General features: G+C 33.9%; 1 protein-coding gene across 3 annotated transcripts in view; it reads left to right on the top strand.

Annotated features, from left to right (window-relative positions):
* The window catches only part of LOC149781012 (cytoplasmic 60S subunit biogenesis factor ZNF622-like), a 43,962-nt gene extending 20,279 nt beyond the window's left edge, over window positions 1-23,683 (top strand). For 2 of the 3 annotated variants that reach the window (XM_089938130.1, XM_089938129.1), the window contains exons 2-8: window positions 2,441-2,637; window positions 5,700-5,988; window positions 8,122-8,346; window positions 10,835-10,997; window positions 17,534-17,658; window positions 20,043-20,177; window positions 23,363-23,683. In XM_089938130.1, the coding sequence (XP_089794256.1) occupies window positions 2,464-2,637; window positions 5,700-5,988; window positions 8,122-8,346; window positions 10,835-10,997; window positions 17,534-17,658; window positions 20,043-20,177; window positions 23,363-23,490 (1,239 nt within the window). In that variant the 5' untranslated portion in view covers window positions 2,441-2,463 and the 3' untranslated portion in view covers window positions 23,491-23,683. The remainder of the gene's footprint in view (window positions 1-2,440; window positions 2,638-5,699; window positions 5,989-8,121; window positions 8,347-10,834; window positions 10,998-17,533; window positions 17,659-20,042; window positions 20,178-23,362) is intronic. The other variant, XM_089938131.1, reaches the window with a different exon arrangement.
* The last annotated feature ends 731 nt before the right edge of the window (window positions 23,684-24,414 follow it).

Raw genomic sequence — 24,414 nt, 5'->3', positions numbered from 1 at the left:
TTTTGAATGAAACGAAGCTGTCTAAACACTTTCTTTAATATTAATTTTTTTAATTCATTTTCTTAAAGAAGAATTATTCAACATAACATGATTTGAGCAGTTAAAAAGGAAGAAATGTTCCTATCTTCAATTCCTGGAGAGCTCTAGAGTATCAGTCTCTTCAGGGGACTCTTGTTTTCTTTTTTTCTAGGTAGAAACATTTTTATACTGTACCATACTGGCTTATCTACATATTTTATACTGTACCATACTGGCTTATCTACATATTTTATACTGTACCATCTTGGCTTATCTACATAGTTTATAATGTACCATCCTGGCTTATCTACATAGTTTATACTGTATAATACTGGCTTATCTACATAGTTTATACTGTACCATCCTGGCTTATCTACATAGTTTATACTGTACCATACTGGCTTATCTACATAGTTTATACTGTCCCAAAAACTACCATACTGGCTTATCTACATATTTATACCGTACCATACTGGCTTATCTACATATTTTATACTGTACCATACTGGCTTATCTATATATTTTATACTGTACCATACTGGCTTATCTACATAGTTTATACCGTACCATACTGGCTTATCTACATATTTTATACTGTACCATACTGGCTTATCTATATATTTTATACTGTACCATACTGGCTTATCTACATAGTTTATACTGTACCATACTGGCTTATCTACATATTTTATACTGTACCATACTGGCTTATCTATATATTTTATACTGTACCATCTTGGCTTATCTACATAGTTTATACCGTACCATACTGGCTTATCGACATAGTTCATACTGTACCATAAACTACCATACTGGCTTATCTACATAGTTTATACTGTACCATACTGGCTTATCTACATATTTTATACTGTACCAAAAACTACCATACTGGCTTATCTACATAGTTTATACTGTGCCATTCTGGCTTATCTACATATATTGGTGTGGACAGGTCTGAAGCTCTGTAAAATAAATTGCATTTCAGTTTAACCAGAGTTACTTGAGCACATGATTGCAATAATGTAAGTGATCAAGGAAAGTATGATAGTACACAGAGACTACAAATTTAAGTTGGCAAAATTGTTGGAGCAACCAAGATTATCTCATTCTTATAGCACTACTAGTACATTATGTACTATTATTTTTATTTGTCCCACTTAAATGGTGTGTGTCCCACAGGTTTGGAGGGAGGACGATACAGTGTCCTTTGCCCATAGAATCCTATGTGCAAAACTGGCTATCATATTTTGTCTCATTACTGCATAATTTGTTAGGGCTCTGATGTTCAGCATCACAAGAACTCACTTCACGAGAGGCCCTAGGTGTCACTTGAGCCATGCTTACTGTAAGTAATTTAATGGCTGATTTTGCCGCATCTTGTCCAGAGTGCAGGTAGCTTAGTGAACTTACCAGGAAGGGTCTACCCCATTTATTCACTATTATGACTTGATAGTCTTAAACTAAGTAATGGCAAAGAACAAAGACCAACAAGTTTTGTAAAATTCAACAAATAATTTATTTCTGTAGAATACAAAGTGAAAATTGAAAAAGAACTTACAGCATTGTGAATTAAATCCTAAATATTCCAAAAAGTTCTATCATCAGTCCTAATGAATAAAGTTCTAATTAAATTCAAGTGGTTTTGAATTAAGATCCAGTGCTTAAAGTGTTGATGTGCCTGTAGTCTTCAGTGTACTAATGTACCAGTGCCCTGAAGTGTGATGATGTACTGTCTTCCAACTAATCACAATAATATAATCCATGATGGCCTTGTCTGAATTTATTGTAATTCCAAACTAAAGTTTAAGTCCAAAAATATCATTGAGCACTTGGAAACTCCAGTGAATACATAATTTGAATAAACAAATAATATACTAAACAAAACAATAAGATTGATTCTCCTACTAGATGTTTAAAAAAGAAAGAGTATTTCTAGATAAACAAAATTATAAACCCCTCTGTTGGACCTAGGAAATACTATGAATCTGTGTTGATTTCAAGATAAAATCTGTGAACAGAATTATTATAAGGATGTGGTATACAGCAGGTATGCTAGGTATTTTTATGGAGAATACCGATATCCTAGACCCAGATCCAAATAAATGTTTACTTGTGCTGATAAGGATCCTAATATTTAACCCGTAATACCATACAAATATTACCTGTGTATTGTTTGTTTGCCAAAATGAAAACTGTCAGTGTCTCTAGTCATGTACAACATGAACTTGATTTTGGACAAGGTCAAGTCCAAAATACAATTATCCATTGCATATAATGAATTAAACAAAACTAAACAATGCAAATTAAATATACATAACACCACTGTATTGAAGTTGTGACCAGATTTGGTCACCAGAAAGCTTGAAAACTAGAAATGTATTACATGCACATATTGATTTTATTTCACACTTTTATGCTGCAGGTTTGATTTGATTTCCCATTGGAATGTCAGTCTTCACCTGCATCTCGTGCCGAGTGGCATTTTTGGATGCCGAGACTCAGAGAAATCACTACAAGACAGACTGGCACAGATACAACTTGAAGCGTAAAGTTGCTGAGCTTCCTCCTGTGACAGCAGAGACATTTAAGGAGAGGGTTCTTACAGTGCAGAGAGAGCAGGTATTACCAAATAAAAAATTTCATCACATCCTCATTCTTGAATTCCATTGTGTTTGTTTGGATATAGCCTCCTTTAGAAATAGATATTAACATGTAGAAATGATTTGAATAAGTTTCTATACATTGACATATAGAAATGATTTGAATAAGTTTCTTGACATTAACATGTGGAAATGATTTGAATAAGTTTCCATGTGCACAGCATTGTGATGTTTACCGCCTTGCTTTTGAGCTGAAGAGATATTGCTTTTTGGAGCTTGGGGAGGGGATTTGGCTTTTAAAAAAACAAAATCCATGGACCACTGCAAAATAATCCTGAAAGTATATAGCTCTTCCAGCACTTGGCATTTCTTCTTTTGATGATGATAAATGGGATAGGGCTGAGCAAATCCCATAGCCTGACGTCCCGGACTAGTCATTTTTGAAGTCAGACAAGTAAAATTTTCCAAGTGGCTAGTCTGTGACAAGTGCTTTTTTAAAAAATCGGGTTAGTCCTTATTTTCGTGCTTTAATCACTATATCTGCCTTTATTTGGCCAATCATGCCCTTTGCGTACTGAATACTTGATTCTACCCTCTTCGTGTATACATTTACATCCTCTTACCGCTTGACTGCATATTGGGCTAAGTGACCAAATTATCGGCATATCAAAACACGTCAAACAAAGGAAAGCCATTATGATCAATTAGCAGTGTTGTAAGCGGTTTTGTTGCAATGAGTTTACTCAATCTAGATCATAACGAGCGGCTCACTATGATTTTAACCCAGCGAGTCAGTGTATTTAAATTAATGAAAGCTACATTACCAACATCAGTGTTGGTTTCCTTTATGAACTTATTAAATGACAGTAATGATTTTTTAATTTATAATTGATTATACAGATGATTAACTTCCACGTGCGATATTGTGTTTGAAGCGAAACAGTTACGCTAATTAATGAGCTGTTTCAGTTCGTATTAGAGAAAATTGATGTTATGATCACTTTAGAAGTAGTTGTCAAGCAAGCTGATAGTTACTCTGCGGATAAAATGAGTTTGCTAAATTATTTTCGCTAGTAAGGCAATAACAGCGATTCGGCAAAGGTAAATTTGTTTGAAAATGGAGGGATACAACGTAAGATGGATACTGAGTGTGCGGTAGCTATTTCTGAGTGTGAACGAGGATTTAGTTCAATGAACTTAATCAAGACTTCTTTAAGGAATTCCGTAAACCAAAAGAGTTTACAAATGCTAATGAACATTTCTGCAAATGGACTTTAACCCAGACACAGCTATCAACTGCTGGCTTAGTGCTGGTGCAGGTGGCAGACATATACATGGACATATTTTCAAATCCATCAACTAAAACATATATACATGAACCTGAAGAAGCCAAATGTATAACAACCAATGTTTTTGAAAAATTAAATTCTTTTAAGAAATAATTATGTTGTATATCGTTTTGTTTGTTTTTTCTGTGGATTACGCACATACGTCTCATCAAATCTCGGCAAGTGATTACCATTTTGGGACCAGTGAAAAATAAGGTGGGACTAGTGACGAGTAAGGTGCGACTAGTGAAGAGAAAGGTGGGACTAGTGACTAGTGGTTAAAAAATGTTTTTGCTCACCCCTGTGGGATAATGATCCTCATCGTTGTTTTTTATCATTTAAAGGGCTATCCATCTTTTTCAAGCTTGGCCCTAACTATTTGTAAATATTTGTCACATTTTCTTGTCATTTTGTAATTTAACTATTAAGGGATCTCAAATGTCCAAATGTCTCATGTCATAAAAATTTGAGTTTCAAATGATGCAAAATTCTTTATATCTGTACACCGCCATTATGCACCCCGCCATTATGCACCCCATTTGATTTTTTGCAGTTGCAAGTTGAATTTAATACTAGATCAGCATAAACATATATACAAGTGCGACTCATTTCATACCTATATGAGGCGGCATACTTCATGTCTAATTGATCATTTGATTCCTCTAGCCCTCAACAAAGGGCATTGTGGTGGAGGCTTTATGAAAGAGACGTAAAATGGGGTACTGAGTACACACATTAACGGAACTTGAAAATTTCCCTGACTTAGGGGGCGCTTACCAGATCATATGTACTTTTGAGAGAGTGACGTATGTAAGGTGAAGTAGTTCGTATTTAAAACATGCACAGTGGAGAGAATGTTGGCATACCTCTATGCTACATTAATGTAATGTGGATGATATTTCTTTTGGATATTGTACTTTTGGAAATTTTACATGATTTAAGCACACTGCTAACTAAAATGACTGCTCCCTTGTGTTAAAAAATCAGCCTGACTTAGTCTAAAGTACACTATACATAGCAGCTATTAAAATAGGGAAAATGAATTTTGCCAGACTAGACAATACCAGCTTCTGAAAGTGCAGTGAATGAATTACCAAATATATAAAATGTAAAAAAAGTTATCAGCTCTTTTTTATACAATTTACCTCTGAAGTTCAGGAAGTGAAAATGACCAAGTAGAGCTAGCACTTTTTTGAAAGGTGCACATCTGAAGTAAGGCCAAGCTGTATACTCTATAACCCATATTACACCCATCAATCATACACCAAAATAAAGGGAATTAAAGGTTCTTTGCATTATACCTAAGATATACAAGGTCTTTTTTAAATAGCCAGTATAACCAGTGAGGAAAGCCGGGGAAATTCTTTTTCTTTAAAATCCTAACCCTATGCAAAATGCGAAACTGTATAGCGCCACCTTATTGATATCATTTTACTTTAATTACATCAGTTTATTTGTAACTGCTCTTTCACATTTAATGTGTTTTGCAGTGGGTATTTTCCTGATGTAATAAAATGATTAGTGTGCATGGAAGATGCACAGCATTTCAGATTTGGATGGGCCGAGTCTGCTTTAAGATTTTTTTGCCTAGTGGTTGTTGATAGCATCATCATCATCATCATCATCATCATCATCATCATCATCATCATCTTCTTCATCTTCATCTTCATCTTCTTCTTCTTCTTCTTTTTCTTCTTTTCATTATTATTATTATCATCATCATTATTATCATCATTATTATTATTATTTACAGCTTGAAGCAGAGGAAGATCAGAGTACATCATGCACACTCTGCGGAAAACACTTTAGCACTCGGAATGCCTACCAAAACCACATCAATTCCAAAAAACACCGAGATGCTGAGAGCAAACAGTTGGAAAAATCACAACAGGAAGTGAAGGAAATGAATCAGAAGAACACAGAAAAGGCTGTAATTGATGTAGCCAATTCCTCCTTGAAGACTCAGTTGCAGGAAGCAGATAAAGCAGCTGAAGCAGAAGGCTCAGGTCAGCAGCAATCCAGAGTACAAGCCAAAAAACATTGTAAACATGGATTTGTTATGCACCAACTGTAGTAGTAGAACAAAGCAATTATATTTTTTTAGCTGCTTTATGTATGTATGTATATATGTATGTATGTATGTATGTATGTATACATGTATGTATGTATGTATGTATCTATGTACGTATGTATGTATGTATGTATCTATGTATGTATGCATGTATGTATGTATGTATGTATGTATGCATGTATGCATGTATGTATGCATGCATGTATGTATGTATGTATGTATGTATATATGTATGTATGTATGTATGTATGTATGCATGGATGTATGTATGTATGTATGTATGTATATATGTATGTATGTATGTATGTATATATGTATGTATGTATGTATGTATGTATGTATGTATGTGTATGTATGTATGTATGTATGTATATATATATGTATGTATGTATGTATGTATGTATGTATGTCAAAATCAATATAAGGTCATATATAAAAAATCCTAAAAGTTTTACATGCTTGATGGTTATAAGTAGATCACATGATTAGTTTTCAGGTTTCTTTTAAAAACATATATATGATGTTTTTGGACTTGAAGTCATTTGATAAAATCCATCTTGACATGAGTAAGCAAATCCATTTCAGATAGACAAATGAAAATTGGAAGGCATATTTGTTTTCATATGTGGATGACCTATTTTGTATTTTCTCATTTTTGAACTTTTTTTTGAACATTATGTTTTTCTTAAAAAAACAACCTTGATATGAAAATATACAGGTAGTAGACAAATTAAATTTAGTAGGCATGTTTGTAACAATATGTTGATGACATTTATGCCATTTTACCCATTTTTAAATGTTTCTAAAAAAGTTTGTTTTGGAACATTGTCAGCACAATTAATCAAACACCAGTTAAGCCAGACAAATATAATTTGTCCAGAATATTTGCCTGTGTATATAGATTATATATTCATGCCATTATGGAAATCGTTAAATTTTTACGCCGTGTTTAAATTTTGGGACTTGTTTATAAAACCCTTGATGGCAGGACTGAGTAAAATCACATGATGCAGACAAAATAAATTTTGTTATGCCTGAATATATAAATGACCTAATTATGTCTGAATATGTCCTAATTTTGTCTGAATTTGTCGATGAACTAATTATTCCTGATATATGTTGATGACCTAATTATGCATGAATATGTCAATGACCTAATTGTGCAAGAATATGACAAGGACCTAAATTATGCATGAATCTATGGATGACCTAATTATGCCTGAATCTGTCAGTGACCTAATTGTGCCTGAATATGTTGATGACCTAATTATGCCTGAATCTGTCAATGACCTAATTTTGCTTGAATGTTGATAACCTAATTATGATCGAATATGTTGATGACCCAGTTATGTCTGAATATGGTGATGGCCTAATTATGTCTGAATATGGTGATGATCTAATTCTACCTGAACATGTTGACGACCTAATTATGCCTGAATATGTCAATTACCCAATTATGTCTAAATATGGTGGTGATCTAATTATGTATGTATATAATGATGACCTAATTATGTCCGAATATGGTGATGATCTAATTATACCTGAATATGTTGATGACCTGATTATGCCTGAATATGGTGATGACCTAATTATGTATGCATATGCTGATAACTTAATTGTGCCTGAATATGTTGATGACCTAATTATGTCTGAATATGGTGATGGTCTAACTATGTGTGCATATGGTGATGACCTAATTATGTCTGAATATGGTGATGATCTAATTATACCTGAATATGGTGATGATCTAATTATAACTGAATATGTTGATAACCTAATTGGCCTTAATATGTTGATGACCTAATTATATCTGAATATGGTGATTTAATTATGTGTACATATGTTGATGACCTAGTTATTTCTGAATATGGTGATGCCCTAATTATGTTTGAATATGGTCCTTCATGTAACATGGCCATATAACATGGATATGGTCATGGATTCCATTTGTTTGGATGAATTTTCATTTGATGTCACTATATGCAGGTGCTAATTTAGAAAACTCTTCTGTATAAGGAACACCTGTTTCTAAAGAACACATTTGTTGTTTCCTTTAAACATCTTTCCTGGACAGGCTTTACTGTTCTTCTTTTGTATATTCCAGCAACAGGGGTTACTGAAGCCAAGGATGCTGAGGTGGCAGGGGAGAGTAGTTCAGATTCTGCAGAAAGCTGGGAAGGGGAGGCTCTTGGGATAGAGGAATGTCTCTTCTGTTCCTATGTCAGCAAGACACTAGAGGACAATGTCAAACATATGACAACAAAACACTCCTTCTTTCTTCCCGATGCAGAGTATATTGTGGATCTTGAGGGACTTATTTCTTATCTGGGTCAGTCAGATACAATGTATTTTATTTCTTATCTGGTACAGTGAGATACAAAGTATTTAATCTGGGTCAGTGAGACAAAGTATTTTATCTAGGTCAGTCAGTGAGACAAAGTATTTTATATCCTGTCTGGGTCAGTAAGATACAAAAACTATTATGTCCTATCTGGGTAAGTGAGATACAATGGATTTAATTTGGGTCATTGAGATACAAAGTATTTTATCTGGGTCAGTCAGATACAGAAATGGTGTATCTCATATCTGGGTCAGGCAGATACAAAGCATTTTATTTGTACTCCTACCAGACTCAGTGGAGGTGAATATTGGTACCTGTGTATGCTGCATGACTACCATGCATATCAACCAGGGGTCATGCTATCAGGTGAATTGGGGAACTAAGTCAACCAGGGGTCATGCTATCAGGTGAATTGGGGAACTAAGTCAACCAGGGGTCATGCTATCAGGTGAATTGGGGAACTAAGTCACCTATTTAAAAAAAGGCCATTGCTACCAGAAAAGTGATACTGATTGGATGGATGTATTTCTTTTATTTGGACCATCAGAGGAATTGATTGTAAAATATAATTTTCATGAGAATAGGTTCCTTTAAGCAAGAGATCACTATTTTTGCATCGATCCAATTAATGGTCTTTCTTGATAGTGTCTGTAAGGTCTGAATATTTTTTAAGTTAACGATAATAATGTAATGTCTAATTTTGATTTAAGTTTTTTCGCTTCATTGATAAACAAAGAAGGTACTTGCCATATCCAGTTTTGGAAAACCTTTGCTGATAGAAAAGACCAAATGTTTTAAACGTAACTCCCTAAAAAGCAAGTAATTGCAGCAATGGTTTAAATGTCTTGCAGATTAATATGCATTAATAGCTTTAACTAAATATTCTTAATGTGTAAATATGTTTTCAGAATTAAAGTAGAATTATGCTTTGCATGGAAAAAATTTGACCTTGTAACATCAAGCATTTTATTTAATATCCAACACTGTAAGCACAGTTGATACTTATAGCCCACACTGTAAGCTTGGTTGATATTTACCATCCACACTGTAAGCATGGTTGATATTTACCATCCACACTGTAAGCATGGTTGATACTTATAGCCCACACTGTAAGCTTGGTTGATATTTACCATCCACACTGTAAACATGGATGATATTTACCATCCACACTGTAAACATGGATGATATTTACCATCCACACTGTAAACATGGTTGATATTTACCATCCACACTGTAAGCACGGTTGATACTTATAGCCCACACTGTAAGCTTGGTTGATATTTACCATCCACACTGTGGGCCCCAAGTGGCAGAGTGGTCTAAAGTGCTCTCTGTTATGGATCACTGCCATCTCACCTCTGTCTGCATGGGTTCGAGTCTCGGATTCAGCCAATGTGGGTATGTGAGAAAGCTTGCCAGTAGCTTCTTGGGGGTTGTTTGTTCTTTCCGGGGTGTTCCCTGGTTCTTCCTCCACCCTTAATACTGGCTGCCATGTATAGCCTATCGTGTGCTGAAAAATGTCGTTAAACCCTACAACAACAACAACCATCCACACTGTAAGCATAGTTGATACTTGTAGCCCACACTATAAGCATGGTTGATATTTACCATCCACACTGTAAGCACAGTTGATATTTACCATCCACACTGTAAGCATGGTGGATATTTATAACCCACACTGTAAGAATGGTTGATATTTACCATCCACACTGTAAGCATGGTTGATACTTACAGCCCACACTGTAAGTATAGTTGATAGTTACCATCCACACTGTAAGCATGGTTGATAGTTACCATCCACACTGTAAGCATGGATGATATTTACCATCCACACTGTAAGCATGGTGGATATTTATAACCCACACTGTAAGAATGGTTGATATTTACCATCCACACTGTAAGCATGGTGGATATTTATAACCCACACTGTAAGAATGGTTGATATTTACCATCCACACTGTAAGCATGGTTGATACTTACAGCCCACACTGTAAGTATAGTTGATAGTTACCATCCACACTGTAAGCATGGTTGATAGTTACCATCCACACTGTAAACATGGATGATATTTACCATCCACACTGTAAGCATGGTTGATATTTATAACCCACACTGTAAGTATAGTTGATAGTTACCATCCACACTGTAAGCATGGTTGATAGTTACCATCCACACTGTAAACATGGATGATATTTACCATCCACACTGTAAGCATGGTTGATATTTACCTTCCACACTGTAAGCATGGTTGATGCTTATAGCCCACACTGATTTGGTTGAAGTTGATTACACTTTTCCAGGTTTAACTCTTTTTGCTTTACATGAAAATTGTGCAGAAAGTTTTTTTTTGTGAGAGTGGAAAGCAGGATCTTACATGGTACACTTTGCTTTGCCCACATTTCGATTTAATTAAAAATGTGTTATCTGCAAATAGCCAGAATAATATTTCAAACTTTTATGGTCTCTTCGATTTCAGGAGCAAAGGTGGGTGAGGGAAACATGTGTTTATGGTGTAATGAACGAGGGAAGGCCTTCCACAGTACAAAATCTGCACAGCAACACATGCTGGACAAGGGTCATTGTAAGATGCTGCATGAGGGAGACACAGTCTTAGAGTATGCGGATTTCTATGATTACAGGTGGGTTTTAGAAATTAGGTGTTGGTTAATTGATATGATTACAGATGAATTTTGGAAATTGGGTGTTGGTTAATTGAAATAATTACAGGTGTGTTTTAGAAATGGGAGTTGGTTAATTGATATGATTACAAGTGAGCTTTAGAAATTGGGTATGGGTTATTTCAGACTACCTGTATCATTTGATAAGATATTTATTAAAAAGCTCAGTAACCTCTTCTTGCAAATCTTTGTGTACAGAAAAATCCAAATATTTTAGTGAGATTCATTTTATACATATTGAGCACAAACAATGTTTACCACATTGCAAATTACATTTATGATTTGTTCTTTCAAACTTAAAAGTTCATTTCAGTCATGTTTTACCTTGTGTTGGATGTCACATGTTACATTAAAATGGTTATATAATGGTTATTATTTTACAGTCCTGTAATATCAGATATATAAAATGGCATATTAATGTTTATTAACCTGAATTATGATACAGTAGTTTGGTCTTTATCATATGTGAATATTTTGGTTTTCTATTGCTGCATAAGCTTTCTCCTTGAAATTTTGAAAATTCACTTGAAAAACATTCACTTTGTACTTTTTCATATACACGAGTACCATTCAAGAAGATATAAATTACAAAATTTGCAATCTTATCATTAGATATTGTACAAATTGGAAATGTTTTACTTTTGTATTAAGGCTTGACTGTTTATTTTTTTTAATTCAGTGAAGCAAGAAACAAAAAATTCTGCACAAAGTATATGATCCATGTTTTTATATTGTTTAGGAATTACATACAAATTTTAATTTTAAAATATAAAGTACCTATTAGATGTTTATTTCTACCTTAATTTATGAAATAAGTCAATTTTTATCATTTAGCATAACTTGTCCAGCAAAAGATTAAAATTATTCATCAACTCCCAAAAATTTCTTTTGGAATTAACACAGATAAAAGAGTCTATTTATCACATGACAAATGTTGTGCATTTTTTTTTTTTTAGTAGTGTAGTGACATGAATGATAAATATTTGGATGCCTCAGTATTTATGCCTTTACTTTTTTTGACATCATGATGTCAATTTTGGTGTTATATGTTTTACATGCAGCATGATGATATAAATAAAACAGTAGTCATGATATCATAGTTGATGAGTTTTACTTTATATATGATTACATTCAGTATGATGGCATAAATAAAAAGTAACATAATATCATAGCTGATGAGTTTTACTTTGTATGTGATTGCATGCAGTATGTTGGCATAAATAAAACAGTAGTCATGATATCATTGTTGATGAGTTTTGCTTTGCATATGATTACATGTTATGTATATCTGTATTTTTACTTTGGTATATAATTACATCTTATGTATATAATTACATCTCATGTATATGATTACATGTTATATGTATCTGTATTTTTACTTTGGTATATAATTACATGTTATGTATATGATTACATGTTATGTATATGATTACATGTTATATATATCTGTATTTTTACTTTGGTATATGATTACATGTTTTGTATATCTGTATTTTTACTTTGGTATATAATTACATGTTATTTATATCTGTATTTTTACTTTGGTATATGATTACATGTTATGCATATCTGTATTTTTCTTTGGTATATAATTACATGTTATTTATATCTGTATTTTTACTTTGGTATATAATTACATGTTATTTATATCTGTATTTTTACTTTGGTATATGATTACATGTTATGTATATAATTACATGTTATGTATATGATTACATGTTATGCGTATCTGTATTTTGTAATTGACCTTAATCCAATATCAGGTTAATGGTCTACCTGACTAGTGACATTTCTTTTGTAAACTGCATAACACATAGCTAATATTTCTCTTTGATTATAGATTTAATATTCAAATCATTATTAATGGAGGTAAACATGTTTATTTAAATCTGAGTCAAGAAGATTAGTTTTCCAGTTGGAAATTCACTTTTGACTGTTTTAAATAGGAAACTGACTTGTATCCTGGCACTATTATCGTGTCTTAGATTTTTATGTTAATGTTGTTTACTTCAAACTTATTAATTCCTACCTTTGTATATGCTATTTTACCTTGGATTGGGAAGGAGAATTATGTTACTGCACATATTTTCTGTGAATGTACACAAAACACATAAGCAGATTATAAACGGTAATGCACTGACATGATAGTACGGGATTACAGTAAGAAATTGACTACTTCAGTTGGGTGGCCAAGTGGTCTAAAGTGCTCACCGTTCTGGATCACTGTCATCTCACCTCTGCGTGGGTTCGAGTCCAAGGCTCTGCTAGCATGGGTACATGGGAAAGCCTGCCAGTAGTTTCTCGTGGGTCGGTGGTTCTTCCCTGGGTTTTCCAGGGTTCTTCCTCCACCAGTTATACTGGCCGCCATGTATAGCCTATCTTGTGCTGAAAAATGGCATTAAACCCTAGAACAACAACTACTTCAGTCTGTTATACATATTGCCAGCCAATACATTTGAATATAAATAAAAAAGAGAGTGAATAATGACATATTTCATCTTGTGCATGAACAACTTAAGTATTTTCACCCGCTCGATGAAATTATATTATTCACTCAGAGCAAGGAAATATCCATTCTATAATGGATTAATTGACGTAATGTCTGCATACAGTAGTCTTGGATTTTTTTTCATGAAGATTACTTAAAAAGATTCGAATTTAATGTTTAATGGAAATTTAACTTGAATAGTTTTAGAAGTTCTAAATTTTTACACAACTGAAATTGAATTTAAGAGAGGAATATCACTTTTAAATAATTATTTAAACTAGTTTGCAGTTAAAAGATCTGAACTAGTTTGCAAGATCTGATCATAGCAATCACCTTGATTTAAAACCTGTAAATTGAAATTTGTGAGAATCTAGTCTCGAGACAAGTGATATCTCAAAGCAGTGGTCTTTCAAGACAGGTTTTACTGTAAAGAAGGGTTTTGATGATTCAGAGTAGTGGTATTTTTAGTTCTTAAATTGAACAATGTAATGTAAGCTGTATTGAATATTGATGGCTGATGCATTTTCTTATTATTAACTGATATAAAAAGTTGCAAGAACATGCAGTCTTTATTATAAAGTTTACATAATTTGGTTTACATTATGTATACTTTTGGTATATTGTGGAGAACATATTCCTGTATTCCTATAATTATCAGCTTGGCACTTTAGTTTTGCAGAAAGTAGGTTAAAATATTTTTATATATTTATGAATAGTAAATTATCCCAAGGGTCATAGCTTTAAAACTATTAAGTTTCCAACCCTTTCCTGTAGCTGTGAAAAGAAAAATTTACACAAGCGTCTTACATTGATACAGGAAACCATTCCTACCGCAAGGGAGTTAACCCATGGGTCATGACTTTGAAACTCTCAAGGCCAAACCCTGTAACCATGCACATACTTGCATGAAAAGATAAATGCAGGTCATGAACTGACATTTGCACCTGGGGCAGTTGACTCTCAAGGATAAAAAGCTGAGAATTGTGGGTGAAGGTCAAGATGGTAAAGGTCGGAATGAAACAAGCATGAGTTGCCTTTTACAAACAAAGGAAAAATGAGCTGAATATTATTATATGAAGATTAAAGGATATATCAGTAAATTGGTGATGTTTACTATATTAAAGTATTAATAACAGCTTTATGGCAACCATGTTGAAAATCCTATGAATGCTATTCCATCTTAATGGAATGTCATATCTTGAAAATATTATCCCTACTACTTTCCAGGGGCCCCGAGTGGCCAAGTGGACTAAAGCACTCTCTGTTACTGATCACTGCCATCTCACCTCTGTCTGCGTGGATTCAGTTCTCAGATTCGGCCAATGTAGGTATGTGAGAAAGCTTGCCAGTAGCTTCTCTAGGGTAGGTGGTTATTTCCGGGGATTTCCTGGGTTCTTCCTCCACTATTAATGCTGGCCGCCTTTGTATAGCCTATCATGTGCTGAAAAATGGCATTAAACACAACAACATCAACAATTACTTTCCAAATAAATGGCTATATCATCATGGAGTTTACACCAGTGGACTTCTTATGATACCTTGTTGGTCCTCACTGAAAATGGTGCAGTGACTATTGTCTTAAAAATTGTGTTGTCATTGCTCCCCTGATTGGATGATCTTTATGACAAGTTTTTCACCAAAAGATTTCCATGATGTCCACTTTATCCTGAGTGAAAATGGTGCCAAACTTACATCCAATATGTGTACCACACCAACTAATTTGGAAATCTTGTTACTGCTGGTGAATATCAGAAATGGGTTCAGCACTCAGTAGTTAAAAGGAAGAAATGGTCTTATCTTGAATTTCCCTGAATACTTTTTTGCCTATTTCATGTATAGCATTAGTCTATTCTAGTGACTTTGGTTGTCATTTATACAAGGTGACCACACAGATCTTGCTACAAATTATTTTTATCCTAGATAAATACATCCTGGTCTGCATAATCATAAACTAAGCTATTCCTTGGATGACACCCACTTTTTAGTCACATTCTTTGATGGGAGTCATATAGTCATTAAGTAAGAAATGTCTAATTTTGTGTTTGTTTTTTTTTTACTACATAAATTTCAGTAACACTTTATCCAATTTTTAACTTCATGCTTATCGTCAATTACATGTAAATCCCTTTATCCTTTTACCATTCCTCCTTCCCCTGAATTATACCCCATACATTACTCTGATTTTTTTCAATTGATCAATTGATTGACACTTTATTCTGTAATTCAGGCCTCGAGTCCATATTGCAACACAGTTCACAATGTGTATGCATTGACAGCACCATTAACAACATGGCTGGTACTAATTATTCAACACAGTTCACAATGTGTATGCATTGACAGCACCATTAACAACACAGCTGGTACTAATTATTCAACATAGTTCACAATGTGTATGCATTGACAGCACCATTAACAACAAAGCTGGTACTAATTATTCAACATAGTTCACAATGTGTATGCATTGACAGCACCATTAACAACAAAGCTGGTACTAATTATCAAACACAGTTCACAATGTGTATGCATTGACAGCACCATTAACAACAAAGCTGGTACTAATTATCCAACATAGTTCACAATGTGTATGCATTGACAGCACCGTTAACAACAAAGCTGGTACTAATTATTCAACACAGTTCACAATGTGTATGCATTGACAGCACCATTAACAACACAGCTGGTGCTAATTATTCAACATCTTGCATCTCTTGAATGCATAGTAAATGTATTTAGCAATGTTATTAAGAATGATAATTTTATATGTCATATTTTAATAAAATATATATACCTATCTGGATAATTTGCATATTGATAATGTAAACATTATGGACATTTTCTCTCAACTCTTTCAACTCCTATGTACCTTTTCAATATATGATTCAGACATGTAAACTGAACAAGTGATATTCTTAGGTAAAATGTCATACATATGTTTAAGTATCATGCTAAATTTGATGTGGTTTTATAATTAGTATTTTTGGGAGATTGAGATGTGCTCATCGGTGTGCAGTTTTGCTGGATTTTATACCCATATACATTATTTTATGTATATTAATGTTATGTATATTTAATTCGCATTTTTTGTTAGATTTTTTTTTTAAATTTTATTTTCTTGATATGCTATGGGTCTAGTAAAGTTGTATTTTGTAGCATCCTTGTCCAAAATCAAGTTCATTGTGTACCTGACCAAAATTGTTGATTTTTTAAAATTATGTAAACATTAGGATCATTATTAATGGAAGTAAACATATTTATCCTGGTCTTAGTCAAGGACATTGTGTTTACTATGTTCTTTATTATAATTTTAGTAACAGACCTTTTAATTATAACTAAGATTTTATCTATAAAAATGTGGAACCTTCTAGAAAGAAATTTTCCTTTAGGTAAAATTTTTGTTTAGAAAATGTTAATTTTGACATAGGTCAGGTAGATAAATATAAAATCTTATTTATTGGAAAATTATGTATTCATGCTGTAAGATCTGAACATCATCAGTTGTATTATTGTTGTGTCCAGTATTTCATTTTTGCTGGAATTTATTTATTCAAATTATTTAATCCAAGTAATTTTTTTATTAAAATACAAAGTGCTCAGAAATAACATTCTTGGAAACAGAGACTTGGATTTGTAGTGAAATTTCAAATTAGATATATTCTTGGATTGTATTATTGTGATTTAACAAAAGACTGTTGACACATCACTATGACACAGGCCACCACAGGTACATCAACATTTCCAGTGTTGATTTATTTCAGAATACCACTAAAGTTTTTTCATAACTTAAATCATTATGACTTGTGTTAGAAATTCTAGGATTACTTGGGATTTCATTTGCAATACTGTTAGTTCTTTTTTACATTTGCACTTTGTATTCTAGGGAAGTAAATTATTTGTTGAATTTTAAAGAGCTTGTTGGTTTTCATTCTTTTCTATTACTTATTTTAAGGCCATATAGTTGCAATAATTGACACAAGTCATGCCCTCTAACATTTTATCTTTGACCTTTCAGGAGTAGTTATCCAGAGGACCAAGGTGAAGGTGCTACAGGTGGTGCCACTCAGGAGGAGGATATGGAGGTTGATTCAGAAGTCACCTCTGAGGTCATTGAGGGCTATGAATTAGTTCTTCCCTCAGGTATTTGACATAAATCAATTATTTTAATGATATCCAAAATATTTGCATGATATAAAGTTGGTAGACTATTTAAATGGGAATTAATTTATTAGCTCTTTAGAATTATTGAAGCAGTATGTATTTTTTTTGTCTGTCCATCCATTAGGACAAGTTTATTAGCACTACTTTTTCATGGAGATTGTCATCCAACATTGCACACATTCATCACATGGTCTAGTTAGATGAAAATGGTAATCTGTATAGCCATCAGGTAACTCTTGTTATCGCTACTCCTACTGACTTGGGCTTTTCACAATAAGGAAACATTGTCTGGTTGGTCCTTAATCAAAATGGTGATGATCAGATATCCAATACAGCCACCGTGTTGACCATCTTGAAAATCTTGTTATGGCTACTCCTCTGAATGGACATGGAATTTTCAACACAAGGCTTTTTAAGATATAGATTTGGCCCTAACTGTGCCATTTTGACAGCCAGTATGGCTGGCATGGCAGACATCTTGAGACTCTGGTTATCGCTATTCCTCCTTAGTGGAAAGTCATATTAACATTGGGTATTCACCAGAAGACTTATTGTGCTGTCAACTGACTTATGATGTCTGGATGTTCCTAAGTGAAACAAATCTGACATCTTGTATGGCCACTGAGTAGCATCTTATAATTGCTATTCCTTTAGAATGCGTGATCGATATTGACATGAGATTTTCATATAAAGACTTCTTAGGATGTGTGATTGGTCCTTAAATGATAATGGTGCCAATTTTGCATCCATCTTGAAAATCTTTCCTATTGCTCAAAACTATCTGAGATGGTTTCAGTACTCAGCAGTTAAAAAGAGGAAATGATCTGATCTTGAATTATGGGCATACCTCTTGGCCAGTAGACCATCAGTCCTGTCAGGGGACTCTTGTTTTAATTTTGTTTTAAGTTGTTTTATGTATTTATATTTATCCTGTGAGAGCTATTAGTTATAATTGTCTCACAATTCTCTCTCATTACTAATTCATACTGTTTACATTACTATGGCATATTATATTCATTGCCAGTGCATACTGTTTACATTTTGACCACACAGTATATTCATCCATGTGGAATGTATACTGTTTATATTACTGCCACACAGTATATTCATCCATGTGGAATGTATACTGTTTATATTACTGCCACACAGTATATTCATCCATGTAGAATGTATACTGTTTATATTACTGCCACACAGTATATTCATCCATGTAGAATGTATACTGTTTATATTACTGCCACACAGTATATTCATCCATGTGGAATGTATACTGTTTACATTACTGCCATACAGTATATTCATCCATGTGGAATGCATACTGTTTATATTACTGCCACACGGTATATTCATCCATGTAGAATGTATACTGTTTACATTACTGCCATACAGTATATTCATCCATGTGGAATGTATACTGTTTATATTACTGCCACACGGTATATTCATCCATGTAGAATGTATACTGTTTACATTACTGCCATACAGTATATTCATCCATGTGGAATGTATACTGTTTATATTACTGCCACACAGTATATTCATCCATGTAGAATGTATACTGTTTACATTACTGCCACACGGTATATTCATCCATGTACAATGTATACTGTTTACATTACTGCCACACATTATATTCATTCATGTCAATAGCAAGAGGATGTCTGGTCCATCTGCAGTAGAGTCATTATTGAATTTGATAATTACATCTTTATCATTCTAGCAGATATCGTATATGATTTTCCATTTAAATTTATCAATACTCAGCCTATTAGCAATACTTAAGCTACTAGTATTATTCAAGCTATTAGCAATATTCAGGCTATTTGCAATACTCAAGCAGTTATACTCAAGTTATTATCAACAGTCAATCTGTTATCAACAGTCAGTCTATTAACAATACTCAGTCTATTGGCAATATTAAAGCTATTATCAACACTCAGTTTATTAGCAATATTCAATCTATTAGCAGTAATCAAGCTGTTAGCATTATTCAAGCTGTTAACAAATACTCAGTCTATTTTCAATACTCAAGCTACTAGTATTATTCAAGCTATTAACAATATTCAGGCTATTTGCAATACTCAAGCAGTTATACTCAAGTTATTATCAACAGTCAATCTATTTTCAACAGTCAACCTATTTGCAATACTCAGTCTATTAGCAATACTCAGTCTATTAGCAATACTCAGTCTATTGGCAATATTCAAGCTATTATCAACACTCAGTTTATTAGCAATATTCAAGTTATTAGCATTATTCAAGCTATTTGCAGTACTCAAGCTGTTAGCAAGATTCTGATTTACAATCATTACGAAACTTTGAAAGTTTGGTCATTTCTTGTAACCAAAACATGTTTGTTGCAGGGGCTGTGATTGGACACAGATCTCTCCAGAGGTACTACAGACAAAACCTTCCACAGAGAGAGTATCCAAAAACGAGATCGATCCTTCCTAGAATGCTTGCTCAGTACAAAGCACTTGGATGGACAGGAGCAACAGGTACATCATTTTAAGGCTTGGATGCTGGGATTCACAAGGCTGAAAATATCCCATGTCTGTTTGCTCTGGAAGAGAAACATTTGTTTAGTAGCTAAAATAGTTTGACTTGGCCGTGAATTTCCATCTAATACGGAATAGAAAAATTCATTTTTGTGGGGTTTTTTATTAATTTTTTTAAAACTCAGAACAAGTGAAAAAAAATTAATTATACAGCCCAGATTCCAACTTTTTTCACAGCCCCTTCAACTCCTTGCTCTGAAGTTAAAACAATAGAATCTCAACAAAAAGCATTAGAAATAGTGAACTATTTTTAGCTTATGGATTGGTGAGTGTGTGTTATGGCCCTTTATATTGACTTGCTATCAACATAGACTTCCAACTGCTCTGGATGGATGATTTTAAAACATTCTTACTACTCTGGAGGTGTTTATTATTTAATTTTGATGGTATATATCTTTTTATCATATTTATCTCTAATTTGAATATGGGTGTGATCTATGCATATTAATTAGAGGAACTTTCATCTGATTGGCTGAGCTTATTACAACATTATAAGCTGTTTCTGTGATCAGACTCGGAATACTGGCTCTTAGGCAGGTTCAGTTAGGAGTGAAAACTTCACATGTTCACAAGTTGATCTTGCAGCAGATTGGCTGAGCTTGTAACCAATCAGAAATTGTCTTGCAGATTATTAAGTTCTGGAGCAGCTTCAGATATCAACAAGATCCTTACATGTTAAGAGATCTATCTTGCATCTGATTGGTTGTGTTTTCTGCCACTATGGAAGCAAGGTATCTCTGTATTTCTTCAATTGTTTAAGAGTTATTTCCCCTTTTTCAGCTAACTGTTGGGTGCAGGATAGTTTACAATCTTGTGACTGCAATTAGTAAAGCATTCTTGGATTGATTGCCATGAAATTAACTATGCATAGTATGATTGTCATGTTGATTAATTGCCTTTCAGCATTTACCATGGTAATCCATACCCTTACAGTTGTATGCAGTATATTGCACCATCTTGCAACTTGTCCTGGGTGACTGCATGGTCTGAGTCACTTTCCTTTACAGATCACTAACACGTCGAACCTCTCTGTCCATGTGATTTCAAGTCTTGGCTCAAGCATTGTGAGAAAGTTTGCTGGTTGCTTCACGTGGATCAGTGATCCTTCCCAGGTTGTTTCTTCACCAAATATAGGCCACCAGGTATGGCCCATCATGTGCTGAAAAATGGCGTTAAGTCATACCAAACCAAAGCCAGACATATTGTGAGTACAACTAGTGTTGCAGTTTTTGATGAATTGCTACCATACTTGGTACATATGGGTAGATTATCATGGATTACTGTTATACTTAGTACATATGGGCAGATTTTGATGGATTACTGTCATACCTGGTACATATGGGCAGATTTTGATGGATTACTGTCATACTTGCTACATATAGACAGATTTTGATGGATTACTGTCATACTTGCTACATATAGACAGATTTTGATGGATTACTGTCATACTTGGTACATATGAGCAGATTTTGATGGCTTATTGTCATCCTTGGTACATATGGGCAGATTATCATGGATTACTGTCATACTTGGTACATATGGGCAGATTTCGATGGATTACTGTCATACTTGGTACATATGGGTAGATTTTGATGGATTGCTGTCATATTGGGTACATGTAGACAGATTTTGATGGATTGCATACTTTTATTGTAATATGGGCATATTTTGATGGATTGCTGTAATATGGACATATTTTGATGGATTTCTGTCATACCTGGTACATAACATGGTCATCAACCAAAATCACATATATTGGTCGTTCATTGTTCTCCCCTGGTTTTTCTTTGAGTTTATGGCTTTTTTTAATATGCAGTTGATTAAATGTATGACACAGATGTGTGTCTGCAATGATGAAATGTATGACACAGATGTGTGACTGCAATGATGAAATGTATGACACAGTTTTTGTGACTGCAAATGATGAAATGTATGGCAGTTTTGTGACTTTAAATGATGAAATGAATGGCACAGTTGTGTAACTGCAATGATGAAATGTATGGCACAGTTTTGTGACTGCAATGATGAAATGTATGGCTCAATTGTTTGACTGCAAATGATGAAATGTATGGCAAGTTTTGTGACTGCAGTGATGAAATGTATGGCACAGTTGTTTGACTGCAGTGATGAAATGTATGACTCAGTTTTGTGACTGCAAGTGATGACACATATGGCACAGTTTTGTGACTGCAATGATGAAATGTATGGCACACTTTTGTGACTGCAAAGATAAAATGAATGGAACAGTTGTTCGACTGCAGTGATGAAATGTATGGCACAGTTGTGTGTCTGCAATGATGAAATGTATGGCTCAGTTGTGTGACTGCAATGATGAAATGTATGGCACAGATTTTGTGACTGCAAATGATGAAATTTATGGCACAGTTTTGTGACTGCAATGATGAAATGTATGGCACAGTTTTGTGACTGCAGTGCTGAAATGTATGGCACAGTTTTGTGACTGCAATGATGAAATTTATGGCACAGTTTTGTGACTGCAATGATGAAATGAATGGCACAGTTGTGCGACTGCAATGATGAAATGTATGGCACAGTTTTGTGAATTCAACTAATCTTGCTGTATTTTATAGGTTTTAGTGATACCTGGTACTTGATATTATGGACACCATTTGATGATGTACATATTGCCCAACCACTACGCCTCCATAGTTGTTGGAGTAGTTGATACCCCCCCCAAAAAAAATCAGTTTTCACAAAAGACTTCTTATGATATGTACTTGGTCCTAATTTAAAAAAGGTGTCTGCAGATGTCCAATATGGTTGTCACAATTAAAATGTAGATAATCTTGTCACAAATTCTCTAGTTCTTTAGCTTTATATAGCCAATAATGTGTTAAGGATGCCATTAAAACCAAATGCTACTTTAGTTTGTTTTTGTTTTTTGAAATTACGGAGAAGTGGTTAGTGAGCTGGATATGTGTCCCAAAATAGGCTTGTTCAAATCTTACCATCACATTAGCCCAGGTATGCTACTGGGGAGGGGTGTCCCAGCTCAAGGGACTGTACTCTGATTGCCTTGGTATTATTAATCTTAATTCATTGCTATGACCTACCACTAAACCAAAATATTGATTTTAAAATATTTATGGTTTTTTTGTTTCCAGGAGATATTGCTCAGAGAAGAGTGAAGGACCTAGCGACTGTGCAGAGATGGAAGAGTAGACACTTCACTCAGCTTGGAGTCAAGGCAAACATGCTACAGAAACATTTTAGGCATCAGAACCCCAAGTAAAATCTATATGTGAGCTACTTCATACCAATCGGTCTTCAGCAGAATCACATACATGGTTCATTCAGATGATTCGAAATTCTGACTTCAAATGTTTCTCTGCATCTAGATTGTTTGCAGGAAATCAAAGATGGATGTGTGCAATTAATCTGTGTAAAACCTCCATCATTATTGTATTAAAGAAAAATAAAAGTCAGTTTCCTTGGTTTTGTTTCGCCTGTCATATGAATCACAAAAATATGACTTAGATGAAGTGTTTGTCTCATTTTATTATTATCTAACTTTATTAGACACACTCATTAAGATGCACAAGCCCTTCTGTGGCAATTTGCTGCATACATTGTCTCAAAGTTGTGTGTTTTACAGTTTTTTTATGTCAATATTCTGAATAGAGTTATGGCCCTTTACTATTAACTTAATATCATCACACAGGATGTTGCTTGTAAAGATTTCATCTTTTACGTCTGAGTTTGATGGAGTTTATGCCCTTTTCCATCAATATTAAATTGTCATTAAGTAGGTCATTGCCAAAAAAACAAAGCTCAGGAACTTTTCAGCATATTTAACTACAATTTGCTGCATGCATTCTCTGACAGTAGACCTAGATGTGCCCATTAGGGGGGTTGTCTTGCTGACTACATTTTAAATGGAATTTTGGCCCTTGAAAATTAACTTTGTATCTTCATGTGGGATGTTGTTTGTAAGTGGAACAGCTAAAGAGCAATTCAGCATGTGTTATCTGGTAAGAATTTTTACATTTTTTATCTCATTTATAATTGTTATGGACCTCCTCATTACCTGTTATGTTGACTTTGGTTTCTGCAAGATAACTTCTATATTGACTTTGGTTTTCACAAGATATCCAGTTATCTTGACTTTAGTTTCTGCAAGATAACTTGTTATCTTGATTTGGTTTCTACAAGATAA

This window comes from Sinohyriopsis cumingii, chromosome 16 (assembly GCF_028554795.1).
Source record: "Sinohyriopsis cumingii isolate HCF-2022 chromosome 16, ASM2855479v2, whole genome shotgun sequence".
In the NCBI taxonomy this organism is placed as follows: Eukaryota; Metazoa; Mollusca; class Bivalvia; order Unionida; family Unionidae; genus Sinohyriopsis; species Sinohyriopsis cumingii.
Note: the sequence above shows the minus strand (reverse complement) of the source record. Positions and strands in the feature narration are given on the sequence as shown.